The sequence below is a fragment of the Trichinella spiralis genome (assembly GCF_000181795.1).
Source record: "Trichinella spiralis strain ISS 195 chromosome Unknown Scfld7, whole genome shotgun sequence".
NCBI classification, from domain to species: domain Eukaryota; kingdom Metazoa; phylum Nematoda; class Enoplea; order Trichinellida; family Trichinellidae; genus Trichinella; species Trichinella spiralis.
In genome coordinates this window covers 666,136-685,199 of record NW_003526946.1, presented here as the reverse complement: position 1 = coordinate 685,199, position 19,064 = coordinate 666,136, and the positions used below count along the sequence as shown (strand labels likewise).

At 35.0% G+C, this 19,064-nt stretch overlaps 6 protein-coding genes across 6 annotated transcripts; 3 read left to right on the top strand and 3 right to left on the bottom strand.

Moving 5' to 3' along the window:
* The first annotated feature begins 68 nt into the window (after nucleotides 1–68).
* Tsp_11537 (hypothetical protein) lies at nucleotides 69–3,996 on the top strand. Its single transcript, XM_003373077.1, has 13 exons — nucleotides 69–89; nucleotides 283–318; nucleotides 379–682; nucleotides 817–1,016; nucleotides 1,085–1,514; nucleotides 1,596–1,695; nucleotides 1,839–2,088; nucleotides 2,153–2,272; nucleotides 2,337–3,101; nucleotides 3,162–3,272; nucleotides 3,351–3,470; nucleotides 3,530–3,741; nucleotides 3,840–3,996. The coding sequence occupies exons 1-13, from the start codon at nucleotides 69–71 to the stop codon at nucleotides 3,994–3,996; spliced, it is 2,826 nt and encodes a 941-aa protein (XP_003373125.1).
* Nucleotides 3,997–4,840: 844 nt separating this feature from the next.
* Tsp_11536 (putative endoribonuclease L-PSP) lies at nucleotides 4,841–6,866 on the bottom strand. Its single transcript, XM_003373076.1, has 4 exons — nucleotides 6,832–6,866; nucleotides 5,567–5,668; nucleotides 5,136–5,299; nucleotides 4,841–4,932 (listed from the first exon to the last, which is right to left on the bottom strand). The coding sequence occupies exons 1-4, from the start codon at nucleotides 6,864–6,866 to the stop codon at nucleotides 4,841–4,843; spliced, it is 393 nt and encodes a 130-aa protein (XP_003373124.1).
* Nucleotides 6,867–8,681: 1,815 nt separating this feature from the next.
* Tsp_11535 (TATA-box-binding protein) lies at nucleotides 8,682–9,621 on the top strand. The gene is made up of 3 exons (XM_003373075.1): nucleotides 8,682–8,970; nucleotides 9,051–9,289; nucleotides 9,367–9,621. Exons 1-3 carry the CDS (start codon nucleotides 8,682–8,684, stop codon nucleotides 9,619–9,621), a joined length of 783 nt encoding a protein of 260 aa, XP_003373123.1.
* Nucleotides 9,622–9,788: 167 nt separating this feature from the next.
* On the bottom strand, nucleotides 9,789–11,654 carry Tsp_11534 (conserved hypothetical protein). The gene is made up of 3 exons (XM_003373074.1): nucleotides 11,259–11,654; nucleotides 10,507–11,118; nucleotides 9,789–10,445 (listed from the first exon to the last, which is right to left on the bottom strand). The coding sequence occupies exons 1-3, from the start codon at nucleotides 11,652–11,654 to the stop codon at nucleotides 9,789–9,791; spliced, it is 1,665 nt and encodes a 554-aa protein (XP_003373122.1).
* A 1,012-nt stretch (nucleotides 11,655–12,666) lies between these two features.
* On the top strand, nucleotides 12,667–14,191 carry Tsp_11533 (hypothetical protein). The gene is made up of 2 exons (XM_003373073.1): nucleotides 12,667–12,925; nucleotides 13,860–14,191. Exons 1-2 carry the CDS (start codon nucleotides 12,667–12,669, stop codon nucleotides 14,189–14,191), a joined length of 591 nt encoding a protein of 196 aa, XP_003373121.1.
* A 1,370-nt stretch (nucleotides 14,192–15,561) lies between these two features.
* On the bottom strand, nucleotides 15,562–17,165 carry Tsp_11532 (conserved hypothetical protein). Its single transcript, XM_003373072.1, has 2 exons — nucleotides 17,122–17,165; nucleotides 15,562–16,066 (listed from the first exon to the last, which is right to left on the bottom strand). The coding sequence occupies exons 1-2, from the start codon at nucleotides 17,163–17,165 to the stop codon at nucleotides 15,562–15,564; spliced, it is 549 nt and encodes a 182-aa protein (XP_003373120.1).
* Nucleotides 17,166–19,064: the final 1,899 nt, after the last annotated feature.

Sequence of the window (19,064 nt, the reverse complement as noted above, 5' to 3'; positions counted from 1 at the left end):
TGTACAGGTATGCAGATTTGTGAGATGAGAATAGTGGTGCTTGTGCAAAAAACAAAAAGAAGATAATGATGCTTATCGATAATAGCAGAGTTTGATTAACATGTTTTTTTTTTGAAATTTAGTTTACTGTAAAATATTTTCTGTTTTTTATTTAAAAAAAGGAGGAAATGATTGAAAGAGGAGGAGGAGGAGGAAGAGACTGTTTAACTTGTATTGTTCATTCTTATTTTGCATGTGACGATTGATGGTCTGTTGCAATATTGTTTTTTTTTTACTTTTCAGATGATCTGTATTGAAGATCCAAGCTTGGAAATGCCAGTATGTTTATGTTTGGTTTGGTTTTTTAGAAGCTGATAAATTTTACTTGTTTGTTCTCAGATTTGGACTCCGCTGTCGCCGCCGTTGAGCGATGACGACTCCCGTGGTTCTTTGAAGCCGGACCACTTGCTCGGCGAACTTTACGAACGGTTACCAATTGACCAGAGCATTTTGGCAAAGTTCTCCAGTTCATCGTCGCCCGACGACGATCGTTCAGTGGAAATGCCAATTTTGAGAATTCCAGACAAAATGCCCAAGCTTGGTGGAACCACCACTGCCACCACCACCACCAACAGCAACAACAGAAGGGCGTCGCCGTTTCGTGGCCGTTCGGCTGTACAAGTGCGCGACAAATCTGTAACCGGTACAAGGGATTTGGGATTTTGCTGAATATTGACTGTTGAGAAATTGAGGGGAAGGGGAGGAGGGAAAGGGTGGATAGTAAGGTTTTGTTTGTCGCTTTGTTGATTTTCTTATTTTTTGCTTTATTTTGCTTAGAAACAATCAACAGCGTAGCCAGGTTTCCACCGCCGGCGTTGTCCATTTCGGTTAATTCGCCAAAGTCGTTGTTCGAGCTGTTGTCGAGCAAAGGGCGCAAAGAATCTTCTAGATCGTACAATCCCAGTATTATGGGAATGGATATGAAAAATTACGAAGTCTTTCCATGGAACGTGATTCAAGATTACGCCTTGATTAGGGTATTGTTTTAGGGATTTTTTTTTCAATTTTTACAATTTGAAAGAAAAAAAAATTTTTTTTTCCCCAGTCACTGCTCTGTGGTCATTGTTCATTGAAAAGCGGAAATTTGCCAAGTCGAAATCAGAGCTTGAATTGGGAATACGTGAGCGATTTTGTTCGCGCCCACGGAAACTTCTACCACTCGCCTCGTCAGTGTTGTCTGCGCTATTACGGCTGGCTTCATGCGCAGGATGAGAAGACCGCCTCGGCCAACATGGCCGCCAACAACCCAACCCCCACCCCTAACGCCACTCCCATCCCTAATGCCACAGCTACAGCGACCGGCAGTGTCAGTCTCCAGACTGGTGGTGAGGCGTCGGCTAATGTCAGCGGCCCTTCTCCTTCCTCTGGCGCGTCGTCTTCATCCACTGGCCAGGGTTCCAAACGTGATGGCAGTGAATGTTCGACGACGAAAAAGCAACGCAAAACTGGCACCCATGGATCTACCGCGCACTCAGGTCGGTTTGTTTGTTCCATGTTCAATTTTTGGCGCTTTTTGTCCATTTTTTTTGTTTTCTTTTTCCATTTCAAAATTTCAGGAAAGCTTGTTTTGAAAAATATTAGCGATCGTTACAAAAGAGATTTGAATAAAACGAACACGCAACGCTTTCGCACGATCAGCATCATGGGCGCTTCGACGTTTCCTGAATCCGACTCATTCACTTTCAGTAAGGAAGTTGTATTTTTGATTTTTTTTTGTTTCAAAAAAATAACTTAATTTATTATGAACATAAATGGGATATATATTTTTTAATAAAAAGAGAAGAAAAATAATTTTATAGTTATTATTTTATTGGGATCATGTGTGATGAGTTTTCAGCGGCAGGCTTGTTGCCTACGGAATTGATCGACGACGAACCAGCTGAACAGCAGAAAGATGATGTAGACATCAATTCTGAAGAGATGAAGGAAACATTTTTCGAAAGTCTGTTTATTCCTGTAATGACGAGCTCGAACTTGGAAGAGGACGGATGCCAGTCGGATGACGATGAAGATTTGGAATCTGCTACAGTAGAGCTTCAGGAGAGGATGGTACGTATGATTGATGATCGAATTTGCGGCGCATTGTTTATTTTATTATTTTTCCATTCGTAAGGCTGCTACAACTCAGAAGATGCCTACTCTACGTTCAACGCCGTCAATGGACAAGTTGCTTTTTGACAATTGGTTGGAAGAGGAAAAGCGAAATTGTCAAACGAAAACTGATTTTCGAAAGGTTGTGTTTGTTGTAAAATGCTTTTAGCATTGATATGTTGAATAGGTAATTATTTGTTTTTTAGGAAGTGTTGCCGTATTTCATGACATCCCTTCACATGTTCGATACGGATAGCGATGACGAGACTAACAATAATAACGATGTTGACGACGGCAATGGCAACAGCATCAGCAACGGCAATGGCAACATCAGTAGGAGCAGCTTCTTCAGGACCAACAGCAGAGACAGCAGCAACATTATCAACAAGGACAGTGAAAGTGATGAAGACATTGACGATGAGAAAGATGATGACGATAATAATACAAACGATGGAAATGTACATCCGGATGTGAACGATGAGCATAGAAGGTTACAACAACAGCAACAACAGCAGCAGCAGAAACAGCAACAACAACAACAACAACAACAACAACAACAACAACAACAGAAACATCTGCATGAACACATTTCATTGAAAGAAATAATCAAACAAGAAGATAATTCAAGATATTATTCTGCCGACTTTCGACCATTCTCGCCAGTATTGTTATCCACGAATAATAATAATAATAATAAGGGTGATAATAGTGCACCACCGTTACCTGATGTTGTGACCGTTAAAGTTGAATCTTCTCCATTGCCAACTGTGAAAGTTGAACCAGTGGACTTTCCTCCATACCGCCGTTACACAGTACCACCACATTTCAATGCAAATGTAACAACAACAACAACAACAACAGCAACAACGACAACTTTTCCAACAACGAACCCTTCAGTTACAGTTTCTTCTTCTCCACATACTCGGCTGGCCAGCTTTATCCATCCGATAATGTCTTCCAGACAGTTGACTGTATGAGAATGAGTCATTTTTATTTTTCATTTGGATTTAAAAAAGATGAAAAATTTTCAGATGCCCTGTTCAAATATGCCAACTGAAGTCAGTGCATTGCCCAGGCCGATTACTATTCCATCCGTCAGAACCACCAGTTCTAGTTCTATACCGCGACAACAGCAGCAACAAGTAAGTACCATAATTTGTTTGTTTGTTTGTTTGTTTTTTGGAATTTGAAATTCATTCGTTTGTTGTCGCATTTTTCAGATGATGCACCGAGCTCAAACGTTGAAAGTTCTCTGCCCTGGTCGCATGCGGATCGGCAACTCGAGGCTGAGATCGCTGATGGGTCGTGCAGTGCCGCCGTCGAGAATTATCTCGACATCAGTAATTAATGGAAAAAATTTCTTTCGCATATTTTAATAATATGTTTAATTTTTTTTCAGTCTGGTAGGCCAATTTTGCGTGGTCAAGGAATCACTTCGTCAATAGGTGGTCGAACAATTGCCATACGAACCTACAGACCGAGGCAGCCGACTCCGACAACAATAACAACAACAACGATATCCACCCCAGCAACAGTACCGTCAACAGTTGTGAGACCGTTGCCATCGTCGGTTGCAGCGAACAGTTCACTGGCGGCATTAATATCTGATCCGTAAGAAGAGAGAGAGATAGAGAGAGCGATTGGGGGGAGGGGGGCAATGGGAGGATAATTATTATTCAAATATTATTATAATTCACATCTCGTTCTAGACCACGTATATATACATTGTCGAATCGCAATCCGACAGCGCCGGTCGTTCGTCGAAGAATGCCATCCGTGAATGTTCTGGCACCACGCGGTTTGATCAAACGCGAACCAACGACCTTCACAGCTTATAGATCATCATCCAACCAGCAACACCAATAGTAAATGGAAACACTAATGTTCTAGTCATTTTTTTGATGAATCTGTGAAATTGTTGTTCTTTTGTTGTCGTTGTTGTTTGTTGTTGTTATTGGTTTGATTATTTTGTCGGAAAATCTGTTCACAAATTCATTAATCCATATGTACAACAAGATAAGAAATGTATAATATACATATATATATATATACATATTTATTTATTTTTGTGATTTCTATTGTTCTTTGCTATTATTATACTACCACTGTTTGAATTGTTTGAAAAAATCACTCTTCATGGACGCAGCTTTATACTGAACTCAGAAAATTGAATCTCAGGGAAATGTGCGCATGCATGCATGCACATAAGTAAGATTTGTTGATCTTATCTGTCCCAGAGCTTACAGGTTTATTTGTTTATTTTACTGTTATATAGTATGTACTTTTTTATTTCATAATATTCAATGACAAATTACACGTACAACTTTGCAAAATGTTTTATCATCAGACGTGTGTTGTTTATCGACAGCTGTAATTTACTACTAAACTTCTGCGCTGATTATTTATTTTTATTATTAATTTCTTTTTATTGTTTTGTGAATTGCTGAATTTTTCGGTTTATTGCGCTTCTTCGACAAATTTGAAGAGAAAACGTTTCATCTTCACTGGCCATCAATCAAATCTGAAGGAGATGATGATTATTCGTGTTCAATTTAAATCAAATCGATACAGAAAAAAAGAAGAGAAAAAAAAGAATTTCATCTCAAATTGTTTCCCAACAGTGCCGTTTCATTTGTTCGATCCCACCACAGCAATAGCTTCAATTTCAACGTACGCATTCTGGAACAGACAAAAATTATGTATGGAATAATTATTTTTTCCAAAAAATTCCACTGCACTGCATTGCCTTCGGTAGTGCAGCTACTTGAAAAGCGGATCGGGCGGGATAATTTTCTTTGAAAACTGTATTTAAAAATAATATTATTGTTCAATTTGCAAAAATACAAAAATTTACATTCTTTGTAGACTTCATTGATCGTATTCCAATTTCGCATGTCGGACAGGAAAATGGTCGTTTTCACAACTGAATGATAGACAGATAATTTTTCACTTTAAATGCATGCCCACATAATTTTCGATCGATTTATTATAATTTTCAATATCACCGTCATCGTATGTAGCTCCGGCGGCTTTCAAAATTTCGCCCATGTTCATCAACGCTTGTTTGCACTGTTCATCAGCACCGCCGTCGATTAATTCCATGGTGGAAGGACAAAGTCCCAACTGTCCGCTGATGTACAACGTTCTGTCGTCCACCAGAACTGCTTGACTTGAAAATAAATGCCATGAGCATTTTTATTTCATTTTATTTTATTTATATTGAGCAATTATTGTAAAGCGTCATTTAAAGTCATTATTATTTTATTTGTTAATTTTCACTCATTTCTCTACTTGATTAAATGAAATATGTTTGCAAAGAGAAAATTATTTTCTAACCAAAGTATTATATACAATTAGGAAGCAATTTCAACTGGACAGTTCATTTAATTGAATGGGATGAGATAATTCAGGGATAATAGAAGAAAAACTTTCATACCTGTATGGTCCAATTGCTTTTGGAGCTGCACTTGTCTGAATAATTTTGCGCATTGTAAAGCGACTTATTTGCTGCCTTCTCCAATATTGCAAACTGGCAAAACTGAATTGAATAAAATCATCAATTGTTGATCTTCAACGAAGCGACTTATTATGATCAATTTACGTAAAAATATTCTTCATCCAATCAAATTGGAGAAATTCCGCTTTAAAATTTATTTTTTTTTCTCTGCAAGCAAACCTTGCACCAATAACGTACAGTATGCGTAAATATTGATGTACGAATAAATTTTATCAAATTGTACAGCAATGCATCCATCATTCACTGATTTAACAATTCAAAAATGAACAGAAAAAACGGAATCGTAGCTGAAAGAACAATTTACTGCTGCACACAAATCGATAAAAATTGAATTACTTAATTAATACGAACACAACTGCTTGCTTATTTCTACATTTTGTTAAGGATCATTTTAAAAGAAAATAAATTTAAAATCAATGAATTTTGATAAAATTAAAACTAACAAAGAACTTTTATTATAACTTCTATAGCATGATCTTCCTGTAAAATAAATAAATGAGCTTGTAAAAAAAATAAAGAAAATGCCCCTGTTTTTTCAGTAAACGTATCTATTATATGTACATGTTTGTTTGTGTGCAATTATAATTAGTAACGAATATATATATATATACTAATGAATATACTCTATGAATCAAAAAAAAATAAACAGCATATCAGTTTACAAAATACTATACAAATTGCAAGCGACAACAATGCTTAATGTTTTTGAACAAACAAGCATTGCAAAGATAAAACAAAAATATTATACTAAAATTACTCTATTTATTTAGTATTGTGGCGTATTTATTTTAAAATCTGTTCAAAAAAAATTCCACTAGAAAAATAAAAGAATAAAAAAGTGTCTTAAATTTGTTAAAGTTTAATCTTATAAATTTCATTTCATGAACTATTTATTCTTCATAGCAAACCATAACAAATAAATTTTATGGGTTCTGTATTTGTTAACCTGCATTAACGTAACTGATAAATAAGAATTTTCAAAACTATTTACCGTTTTGCATAAGAATTGATGAATGCAAACAATAATGCATTAAAACCTGAACTGTTATTGTTAGCTCTTAATGCAAAGTCAAAATTGCACGCTTCATCTAAATTACATTCGAACCTGCTTTATTACAGTATACTAGATACAGTTCATTTTATTCACAGTATCGTGAGTTTGTTCGACAGAAACGAAAAGAAACGCGTCTTTACTGTTTTGTAGAGGTAACGAGTGCATTTATTTTTAAAATTTTTTTGCAATAAACAAACAGTCTGTTTTATCAGTGAAAATTTTCATTTAACTCAGTTTTTAAATAAAAGTTTTGTGTTTTGAATACTTAAATGCTTCGTTTTGCCAATAGAAAATTTGAAAGTAATTATTTGGTATCAACGATACGTTTTTTTGTTACTTTCATATACTTTTACAGAATTTATTTCCAAGTCTAGTGACAAGTTTATTGCAATTGTAAAAGGTCATTTTTCGTGTTGATAAAAACGGAAATAGAGTAGTACAGAATTAAGTCTTAAAGTGTATATTACGAGGCATTAATATTTTTCGTACTGAAGCGATCACAAAATTTAGTTTTGAAATATTCCTGCTGTCATTGGGCTATTATTGAATATTATGATATTTATGTAAGTTATGTTTTTATGAGTTCTTTTGCAGTTTCAGTTGAAATTTATTTTAACCATGAAAGATTGGTTCTGTCTGCTTGTGACATTTAGTCTTTGGTCAAGGAAATGCTAATTAAATAAATAGTTAATTATTTCACTTTCCACAATTTAGCTGAAGTTGTTGTAGCTACAAATTTATAGTGTATTAATTCTAGAAATGCCTGATTTTTACTTTCTGATGAATACGTTATTTCCATTGAGAATAGTTTTCTGAATGGAATACATCAAGTTTTCCATTGAACACATCAAGTCAAACGCATCTTAATTTATGGTTCTGTTACTACTTCTCCATAATATGTGTACCATAATACCGTTTAAGTCTGAGTGATCATACGTCTTTATCAGTGCTGTCTTCGCACTGTTATCTAATTACTTCAGTCTAGGTAGACTTGAAATTAGAATTCTGTTATAAAGTATTATTGTATTCTGATTTCTGTTAAGTTTACGTCTGTTACGTTACAGACAGTTAATTATGCAAGGCTATTCTGTTTATATATAGTCTACTGTTTTTTTTCTACAGTATTATTGTGGCATGTAGGCTCTGATTGATGATTCAATGTTACGATGAATTTATTATAGTATTCATTTGAGTAATTTTTTAAACAACAAAGTTTGGAAGGTAGATCAGATTTCTTTAAACACTATTGATAATGTATTGCTAGATACAATTAATGGTATTTGATGATTTTATTAATTGAATTATACTTATTATTACTATTATATGAATTTTACTTTCAAGTTTTAATGTTTTCATATAAATTGTGATTTTCTGTTAGATTTTTGATTTTCAGTTGTTAAAATATTGTGGAATTTATGCTGAATTTCAATAATTTTTATTCGGACATTAATGTTCACAGAAATTCAGGGAAATGTTCGATGTCTTGTTTGGTAAAGTGCATCAAAAAGTTGATAGATGCTATTTTGATTTGGATGAGATAAGGTAGTTGAGAAATGATTGAATTTACATAAAATTGATCCTGATTTTAATTGTCTTAATTATTGAATTGTTTTTTTTACTATTGATAGCATTGCTTATTTTACAAATTAATACTTTTTATTTCTGTTCATCAAAGATATCGTTACTGAAATATTTTCTTACGTGGAGTGGATGGAATATGCGATAAATTTCCAGTTGATAAACGATAAGGTTTTGCGATAGAACTGAGTATTTTATACTTTATACCTTTCGCACTGTGATTGCATGTTATATATATTACATTTCATGTTAATCTTACTGATATTCTTATTAATAATTGATTAATGATGTAAATTTTTAAATAAATTTCAAGATTAAATAGTTTAATGATTTGGAGGTAAATAAAAGTCGACTTTATTTGTAAATGTGCATATGATATTGATTTAGCAGTGAAAAGTAGAAATGGACAGCATACAATTTGGAATGAGCCCAGACGATGTGGATGCGAGCACTCCAGCCGAAATGACACCACTTTTTAAACCACCGAGCGTGGCGCCTGAGGCCCCCCGAGTGCAGCCACTGTGTCCACCGATGACACCAATGGTAGGATCGGTGACGCACAGCAGTTTCACAATGTCCAATCAACCGACTTCGGTTGGAAGTATTCCTGCATTCCTTCCACCCACTCCTTCTGTGGATACCAGCATGCCAGTTCCACAGTTGCAAAATATTGTCTCTACGGTTAATCTCGGTGAGAAAGAAACTTCTCATTTTGTGATCTCTTTGGTTTATTTTTTTTGCTTTTTATGATTTTCACAATTTATTGTTAAGGTTGCAAATTGGATTTGAAGCAAATCGCTTTACAAGCCCGAAATGCGGAATACAATCCGAAACGTTTTGCTGCTGTTATTATGCGTATTCGTGAACCCCGCACCACAGCGTTGATCTTCAGTTCCGGCAAGATGGTCTGCACTGGTGCCAAATCTGAAGACTTGTCTCGTCTTGCTGCACGTAAATACGCTCGTATTGTTCAGAAATTGGGGTTTGATGCGAAGTTTATGGATTTTAAGGTAAACGCATGGTTTTTAAATAAATTGTAATTGTTTGTTAAACAGTTTTATTTATTTTCCGTTGCCACTCTACTCAGGTACAGAATATGGTTGGATCATGCGACGTTCGATTTCCGATTCAGCTGGAAAGCTTTTGCTTGACTCATTCGCAGTTTAGTGCTTACGAACCGGAACTTTTTCCAGGTTTAATTTATCGTATGGTAAAGCCCCGGGTGGTGCTTTTGATCTTCGTTTCTGGTAAGGTTGTCATCACTGGTGCCAAAGAGAAAAGAGATATCGACGAAGCTTTTACTAGCATTTATCCAATTTTGAAAAGTTTTCGGAAACATTAACTTTATTCAACCGTTTTACTACTGAAACCGCATGCCAGTAGCACGCACTATTAGCTCTTATAGTTTTCATGATACAGTAGTAATTTTGATCACTTTATTGAGCAAACATTTCCATAATATGTATACGAATGGCGATGAAAAAGTGATGGATGATAAATTAAAAAAGGTTAATCGAAATGTTCGCATTTTGTTGTGCACTGTTCCACTTGAATATAATATCCACCAGCGAATCCGTAAATGTTCGGCTTTTCGTAATTTTTCTGACAACTGGAGGACGTGGTTTTAGCGTAGAAATCGTAACATGTATTGTCCGTTTCTCCGGGCGTTTTACCAGCTTCTTCCATCATGATATAATCAAAGCAGGGTACCACTCCGCCGAATTTTTCATAGCGACTTTTCGCTTTTCCCGTCAAAGTGTTGAACAGTCCAGCCATGTGGAACGACTGGATGCTGAGCTGATTCAAGCAACTGCAATCAAAACGACCATGTCCAGAAGCACAGAAAGCGTCGACCAGCAAACCGCTGTGCAAGCGGATACCATTCGTGAATTCCGGTTTGGACAGAAGATCGTCCAAATTCGAAAACCCCTTGAGATCGTCATCAGAGTTCGGTTTACCGTAAGCGCTCTCACGAATCTTGCCAAAGATGTGCCTCTCTTGACGAAATCTAGGAAAGCAGAACTTGTCGCAGAAATGCTTTTCCAAGCCCGGCCACCGGATACCGATCGGATCGAACGGTCGCAACTTGCGCAAATAGCAGTGAGCCTCACGACGACGAATCCCAACATAATCATTGCACGATGGACAAGCGCTCCAAGAAGACCACTGAACAAGAAGAGGAGGAGAATTAAATTTAGAAAAAAACTGTTTCGAACTGTATAATTACCAAGAGATCGATGGCGAAGTTGCCGTCCACGTCGGTAAGCAAGTTACCCATCATTTCGTCGGGTGGTTCCGGACCAGGACGGAAAAAATAATGCCACGGTTCAAACGGAATCACGATGTGCTCTTTGGCGGCGAACATATTGTTCAATTCGGCGAAAACGTTCGACCAAGTGTGGAGCTTATGCCAATTCTTTGTCACACTTCCATTTGCCGTCAGAACGTGCCAATAAAGTCGGGTGACCATGTCAATATACTGCGGCGATTTATCCATATGTGTGGCACTTTGCATGGGATGGCGAACTGTCATACCACTGTACGTCTGCCACGTCGAATCCCATCCAACCACACTCCGGCAGGTGATCAGTTTTGAAAACACCGTATCAGGGTCGTTCCAAAATACCCACTCGGGCATGGCGATTGGTGGAACCATGGCAATGACCACGTAAACCCAACTGATCGCGTCTTTCGATTCGTCGTCGTAGCAATTGTAAAATCCTTGCGTTTCCAAACCGGCGCGCAAAATGTACAATTTCCCGTCGTTTTGATAAAAATCAGCTCTCGGACGATACATTCTCGAATCGTCGTACAATTCGTCATAGGCTGAATCGAAATTCTGCAAAATACAAGCATAATAAATAATACCTGCAACATACAACGAACGCAACAGCCATCAACTGGTGATGGCTTGTCTGTCCACTTGGGCCAGAATTATAACTTTCAAATCAGTAAAAGCTAACAAACATCACTGGATACCTGTTTCATGTTTTTAATGTTTTTGTATTTTTTATAATCAGCATAGTTGACTTCTTTCATATTTTCAGGTGTAAATGGCAAATAGCGCCAAATTTTCACCAAACCATTCACAACACCGACTTCGTCACACGAATAGCAGAACAACTCCACAGTATTGTCACTCCAGTAATAAATTGGAATCAGCATAACGTTGTCAAGTCCACATTTTTCATTGAAAACAGCTTTTGTAAACCGATTAGAATAAAACTGCAACAGTATGTCATTTCTTCTCAAATTCTCGTGATCTTCACTATTAAGAGGAGCTACGTCATACTCGGGTGACCATCCAGCGTAGTTTATTGGCAATAATAAAAGAACAAAAAGTAAAATAGTAATACAGACTGAACTGTGACGCATTTTTTGAAAAATTATACTACTAACAACTGGCAATTTACTGCAATGACTACGTTTCGAAAACACGGATTACTGTAAGTATAAAAAGAAGGAAAGTTCAACAATAAAATGCCTGTAATTTAAATAATTTCAAAAAATATTTAATAAAAAGTTGTTTCAAAGTTAAATTAATTTTATTTTTATCTAAACTATTAATATACAAAATTTTTTAAATAATCTACAGTAAACAGTTATAAAATCGAACAGTTTCATAAATTTCAGTTGATGCGGTACTTTAAAAAAATCCTACATGGGTCTTCCAAAGTCACATCACATTTTATTTTGTTTAACATTTGATCACAAATTTCACAAATAAAACGAACGTCAGTCGGACAATTATTTCCTGAAATTTCCACAAATTTCTGAGGTGCATGCTTTGCTTCTGAAAGCCCAGCGTTGGATTCATTGCAGCTACAATGCTAGATCACCTAAATTCTTGTATAAACAAGTATTTAAGCATATAACAGTTAACAAGAAACAACAAGGTACAGATTTAGCATAAAAGGCAACATACTTGAAATGATTGTCATTTATCAACGTTTCATAGATGATAAGTAACAATTGGTCACTAAATTGTTATGCAGAAATTATAATGGCGATGATTCAGCTATTTATTAGTGTAAAAGTTGAAACTATATGGGGAGAAGACAGAACGTCTGCCATAATCAAAATTAAATACAAATTGTGGCGTACATATGGAATGCTGGCATATGGAAAAGCTTTTGCATAATGTTTCTTCTTTATAAATATGGCATCAGAATCATCATCAGTTTTATTTGTTAATTTCAAAGTAGCCATTATTCATGTGCACCTTTTAAATTAAAAAATTGATTCAACGGATTGATGATTTTAAATTTAAACTTAAACTTAGCTTATTTTAAAGTTACAGATAATACAGATAACTACTTGAAACAGTAATTAGTTTGGTTTGCTTGCTTCAATCTGACTGCTTGTTGGTTGTTGCATTGCATGAAAAATGGCCCAAATACTGCAAAATATTCGCAATGATATTTGGTATGTTATCGGTGATGAAAGCAGATTGGTTGGAAAACTGTTTGCTAAAATTGAACAAAAAACTGGCAAAAGTCGTTACCAAGCTGCGGTGATGTTAGCAATTGTGCTTTTTGTGCTGTTGATATTTAGCCCTAATGCAGGATTGTTGTGCAATTGCATATGCATTGGTTATCCAGCAATGAAGACATTAATCGAGGTGGAATCAAATGAAAACGCCAACTGTAAGCAATGGAAGTTTTATTGGGTTATTTTTGGCTTCTTTCGAATTGTTGATTATTTTGCTGAATGCATATCCTTTATTATACCAATTTATTGGCCGCTGAAATGCATTTTCTTTGTTTGGCTTTTCACTCCAAGCTGCCATGGAGCTGCAACATTGTATGAAAAATTTTTCCAACCTCGCTACAGTGAATTTATATCTAGCTGTACTACTGCTGTAGAAATGACTACAGAATAACCACCACCATCACTGTCTTCTACATCTCACTTGCATATTCATTCATTATTATTTTTATTATATTCTTGTTTTATACTAAATTATCTTAAAAATTTTTGATTATTGTCAACTCTATACAATATATAAAATCTGAAACTGTTATTTGAATGTGAAAATGATAATGTTGTTATTTTATTAAATAATTAATTTCAATATTCATAGTTTTGCAGATGCTAATTTGTAGAGGTCATCAGAAATTCGAGTAGCCTAGATGACCGACTGGTGTGGTAGAGAGAGCTGCTATGAAAATCGACAAAATTCATGTTGAATTGATATGCCAATTCAGAATGCAGTTTTTTACGATCATATTGATTACAATATTTATTTATATGTTTTATTAATAAAAAAGAAAAGTCACCTTCTAATAATTTGATTCTAAGAGAAAGACTTTATTAAAAACAAGTAGATTTCTTCCCATTAGTAGATGAAAAGCATTCAGCTGTTCTTACTCATAGTTTTTGTTGCAACTTTGAACAAATTAGCTATTCACCATCTTTTCTTTGTACTAAAATTGCGTTTTGGTTTGCAGTTTTGCTTAATAAATCAGCTTAACATTATCAACTTGTCCTTTCCGAAATTATTATTCAATGGAAGAAATGTTGACATCTTTGCATGAAAAGCGACACAAACATTGTGGTGCATTTTGTCCATTTTTCAAGCATCCCAACAAGCAACAAGCGGTTCACATGGAGCAAGCAAAGGAAACTGTTTCTTTCACTCCGTAACGCGTCAGCCATATCTTTTTGCTGTATTCTTTCTTCATCTTCATCTTTTCGTTGCTGCTGTTCAGCGTGTCTTAGACATTAAGTGTCACAAACTGGACAAAACACAGGATGCAACTATTTATCGAATAAGAACAGCACTGCTACAACATATACAACATATGATGAAGACAGCATTGCACATGATAGCACCAAACGCACTCCGACCAACCTGCTTATTAGATCATATCCTTTTACTCTGGTCTCTGGTCTTTGATCAGGCCAACTGACGCTGGTCCTGATCATGGGTGGAGGAAAAGCATCCATCATAATAAATGAAAGCGGCCAAATCAGTAAGGGTGGAGGGACTTGCTATTGACGGCACACGGGCCATCTGTCATATTTTATCAGCAGCATCAGATTTCAAAGGCCCATTCAGATTGTGATGGTAACTTCAAGCTGTCAATGGAGACAACCGGCAGGTCCAGGCGTTTCTTCGAAATAAAGCTTTAAGTTTGATTGTTGCTTAGTGCTCAGGTCGTTGCAATAATTTATTTTAATATTAGGTTCTACTTTTTATATAATTGATGTTTAACATTTTCAATTTTGTAAAAAATATTTTATTGTATACTGTATTGTACTACAATGAATTCATATGATGCAAGATAATAAACTGCCAAAACAACATAATAAAATAGTAAATGAAAGTGCGATTCCCTTTTTTCCTCTCTCTGTTATCAAGATTCTCTTGAATTATTTGATATTTTTCAAACGTTATCTATAAATCAACAGTAGCATCAGTGAACATCAATAATACAGAGAACATCATACCAATGACACTAACAAACAGCACAAGGAACAACATCACGGATAACAATAAAGAACACTACAAAGAAATGCAACACAGATAAAAAAAGGAAAGCAGTGTAATGCAAATAATATTCTTCAAATATAATATAAAACACAAAAACTATCAATAAGTGGAAAAGGGAGAAAAGGAGCTCCTCTATCGTATGCGTACCCCCGATATGTATTCATTGTTCAATGCGCTGTTGCTTTTCAGCATAATCGCTGTTTGCTTATCTTCAATTATCAGCAGTAGCGCTGTCTGACAAGAACTGTTAGAGTAATGTCTCCATTACACCACAGTTTGGGATCAAGTAATGGGGGAACTCATACAAGTTAAATTTATTGCGTTTAGCTGCCTTTCTGTTGAGTCCAAATATGGTTGCTAGTTTTAATATTTACATTATATACATTCCAAATGGTCACCTTCTCTTACCAGAGGTACTTGAATAAGACTGCCATATTACCCGTCGTACCTGCTTGAAGCAGGCTGACAGCCATAACACTTTGTTGTACACATAAGAAGAAAGAAGTTCTTCAGTTTCATTTTCCTTCTTTTTTTCTATTTTGTTTCCTTCTTTTTCTTTTTTTTCATATGGGATTTTCAAAAAACTAGCTCATTTACTGCTTTTTCGTCTGTTTTGTAGAAGTGGAAATAGCATTCTTGTAGCTGCATATAAAGGATGCAACCTCCAACTACAGGTATTAGAAAGTTTTGAATTCGAAGATGATAACTTTCAACTGGAGATTCACTTCTAGTACTGCCGCTTTGCTAACTGAAGCTTTGTAGTCAAATTTGTACATACTAATGTATTTACAATATATGAGCAATAAACTGCTGGCACCAGTTTATCTGGCACAAATGCATGAATGGCAAACACAGCTGCTTGTGAAACCAATGAGGTATAAATTTGAACGTATCATTTACATAAGGCTGAATGATGGCAAAATGAATGAGGTTATTACTTGTCGCAAATGCCAATTTACAGCTTCCAAAACTGTGATAAAACAAAATAACGTTCACTAGACTTTGTTCTTTCAAAATTATCAAGAAAATGGAAGACGCTCTGGCAGCCTGAGGAACCGTCTTGCACTGTTGTTGTATACTGTTTTTTCGAGTGGCCAGAGATTTGTAAATCCACAGAAGCGTCAGTCTCTTCTTGATAGTATATAGCTGTAATTGCACTTTTTGCTCTTTTTCTTGAAATTGTCCTTCTCTCTCCATTTTGCATGCCAAATGCGGATCAACTGGGCAATCAAAAGCATGTACAGCTTTTGCTTGATCACTTCCGTGACATCGAGGTTGGTCCAAATCATGTCTTTACAGCCTTTCTATCCTACAAAAAAACAAGCTGACAATAAATAACAAGAAAGATATTCACTACATTTTATATATACCATTCAACAATTCCACATTTCTTGCTTTCAGCAATATAATTTAATTTGTATCGCCCTGCCTTACATAAACAAGATACCCACTATAAATAACATCAGCTATCACGAGCTTAGAACTGAGATGGCGGGCGAACAACAGCATAAAATGAAAACTTTCTCTTCTGGCAATTTTAAATACTGAAATTGCAACTTTGATCTTTTGTTATCTTCAATTCCAATCACTTCCTTGTTTTTCAACATCTGCTTCGTGTCAACATATGAATAGATTGAAACCGTTGACGTCTGTTCAGAAAATTCCACAATTTTACCCGGAAGTGCTGTCAAGCTTCAATGCGTTCAACAACTGCTGAATTGCAAATGTACAACTCGCCAGACGGAAGTTCGCTTAAACTTCGTTTACTATTGTGTGATTTTATATTCTAAAATTTGTTCTGCCATTGATTGTTAAGCTGTTCTTGTGCTCTTGTATAATAGAACAGATTAAAAGAATAAATTGCTAATCACAAGAAACCATTACACCATGGTGTCACTTATATAACAATCTATTTTTAACTATTTTTATGCAATAGTATTGTTTATTCAACAATAACAACAACATACACATTTTATTAACAGATTAATATTCGCTTATCAGATACATTGTGAAAATTGTACAGTCGAACTTGGTAAAGTGCACATAGAATTCTCCAACAATTTCCATGCATTATTTATCCAAATTTGGGAATAAATGAAATGATAATCTTAAAGCAATGATGAGGAAAAGCGCGCAAGGAAATTCACGCTAAACACAGCTGTTTGAAAATCTTTTAGAATGGAACTTAAAAATGACCAAGGAGTGGACCGTATGAGTTATTTCTACATAATTCAAAACCGAATTATGAAGTAGAATTCAATTTTATTCAGTTGGAGAAAGAAAGATAGTAAACAAACTAAGGAAACAAAACTAAGCAACAATCAAAAGTTCGGTTAGACAGCTTACATCTCGAATACATCTCCTATTTTGAATCCCATTTTAAATACCATTCTGTAACAACATTTAGTTTGCATTTGTCATTTTAACTACAATTCAAGATCAACCTGTGATATTTGTTGTGGCACCAATGCCTTTTGTTGATCTTGACTGAAGATTATTAATCACAGACAAATGGCGCACATATGCTGACATCAAACAATGCGATGTCCACTGCAAAGTGAATTTGAAACAGCATAAATCGCTTTTCTGCTTGGTTGGTGCTGTTCATCGCTTTCTTTCTGCTTTTGAAATGCTTCACTTTTATTTATCCATGCTAGTGGAAAAATACTGTTCAAAAGAAATGTCAGCCAACAGTTGCTTTCACTTGTCATATAAATTACCTTCTTAGCTAACAATTAAATCAGATTTATGCATAAGGTTCTTTTCTATTTGTCAGATATTGTTCTGATGAAGGCTAGTTGAAGCCTACTCAAGTACAAAGGGAAAATCTAAAATTGATAAATTGTACAACGCTGCAGTTTTCAGCTAAAACTAGGAGTGGTGGTTGCTGAATGTTAGCATAGAAATACTTTTCTGATTTCACCTGTAATGTTCTCTGAAAATATTTCTGGCTTGCAAAAGACTTTAATCTTTCTAATCTTTCTTTCGCTCCTGTTCACAAGATTTATTGTTTTTCTTCTTATGTATCATTTAAATAAAAAATAAAATCTGGAATTTTATTTAAAATATAAATTTGTGATTATACATTTTGTGTAAACGGTATTAAATACATTTTTCAATTTTTGCACGTTGAATATACTTTTCAAATTTCCTATTCATTCCGATATTTCCTGTCTATCATCGATGACGATCAATTTAAACTGGTCTGGTATTAAATGCGCAAAATTTAACATAATGACCGTAAGGTGATGGACAATGAACGCAATTTACGAAGCATCTTTTATTTTGAATTATCAAGAATTATGAATTCAGTTTTTACAAAAATAACCATTCGTGACATTATATTACAGTACACATTACAATTTACTATATATGAATATCAAAAGCAAAAGGCTATTATTTAGCAGTAATATTTGAATTCACTTTCAAAATGTAACATATTAGAATTAGAATTTATGAAACAATGATAAACAGCCAAGAATTGCAGTGATTTGAACGGCACAATATTTGATGTAAGTCACGAGGAAACTTCAACCAATAGCTCATCTCGGAGCAATGCACCAATCACAGTGAAGATTGATGCGATTGGTATTTGAATAATTAAATTCGCTATCACGTGATGTGGAGACATTCATTACGATAAGTGGAAACGAACGCTACTCATTCAAAGTTGAAAAGTTGACGCTTGTTGGCATATTTTTAATATTCTATCATCACAGAAAGTTCTATTTTATTCTTTTCTTGATTTTTTTAACCAAGATTAATATTCTCAGTTTAACTAAAGATTAGGTACAATTTGATTACTGTGCTTACTGTAAATCAGCGTTCATTTGCCCAGTAAACTGTTGTTGCTGTTCTATTCTCAACTTGTATTGCTTCCAATGTCTCAACAAAGTAAGTATTGTTGTTATTTTATGTAAAATGTTGAATAGCATCGTCTATTGTTGTTTGATTTTTAATTTTTCAAAAAGTGGTGGCTTAACTGCAAAATATATTTGACCAAATCCATGAACCGCATGTTATTTCACCAACTGTTGAGCAATTTTTAATCACTGAATTATTTTTAGGCCAAGATACGAATTTAGCTGCAGATGAACTGTCGCAGTTGGGTTTAGTAAGTATTATTTAATGTTTTATTAAATTATTTCTTATTGTTGTTGTTGTTGATGCTTTTTTAGAAAGAATTAGTGAAGCGTCCTGGATACGGGACTGCTGGCAAGCCGATAAAATTAGCATGCAATTATTTTCCACTGATAAAATCACACAAAGGCGATATTGTGGTTAACAAA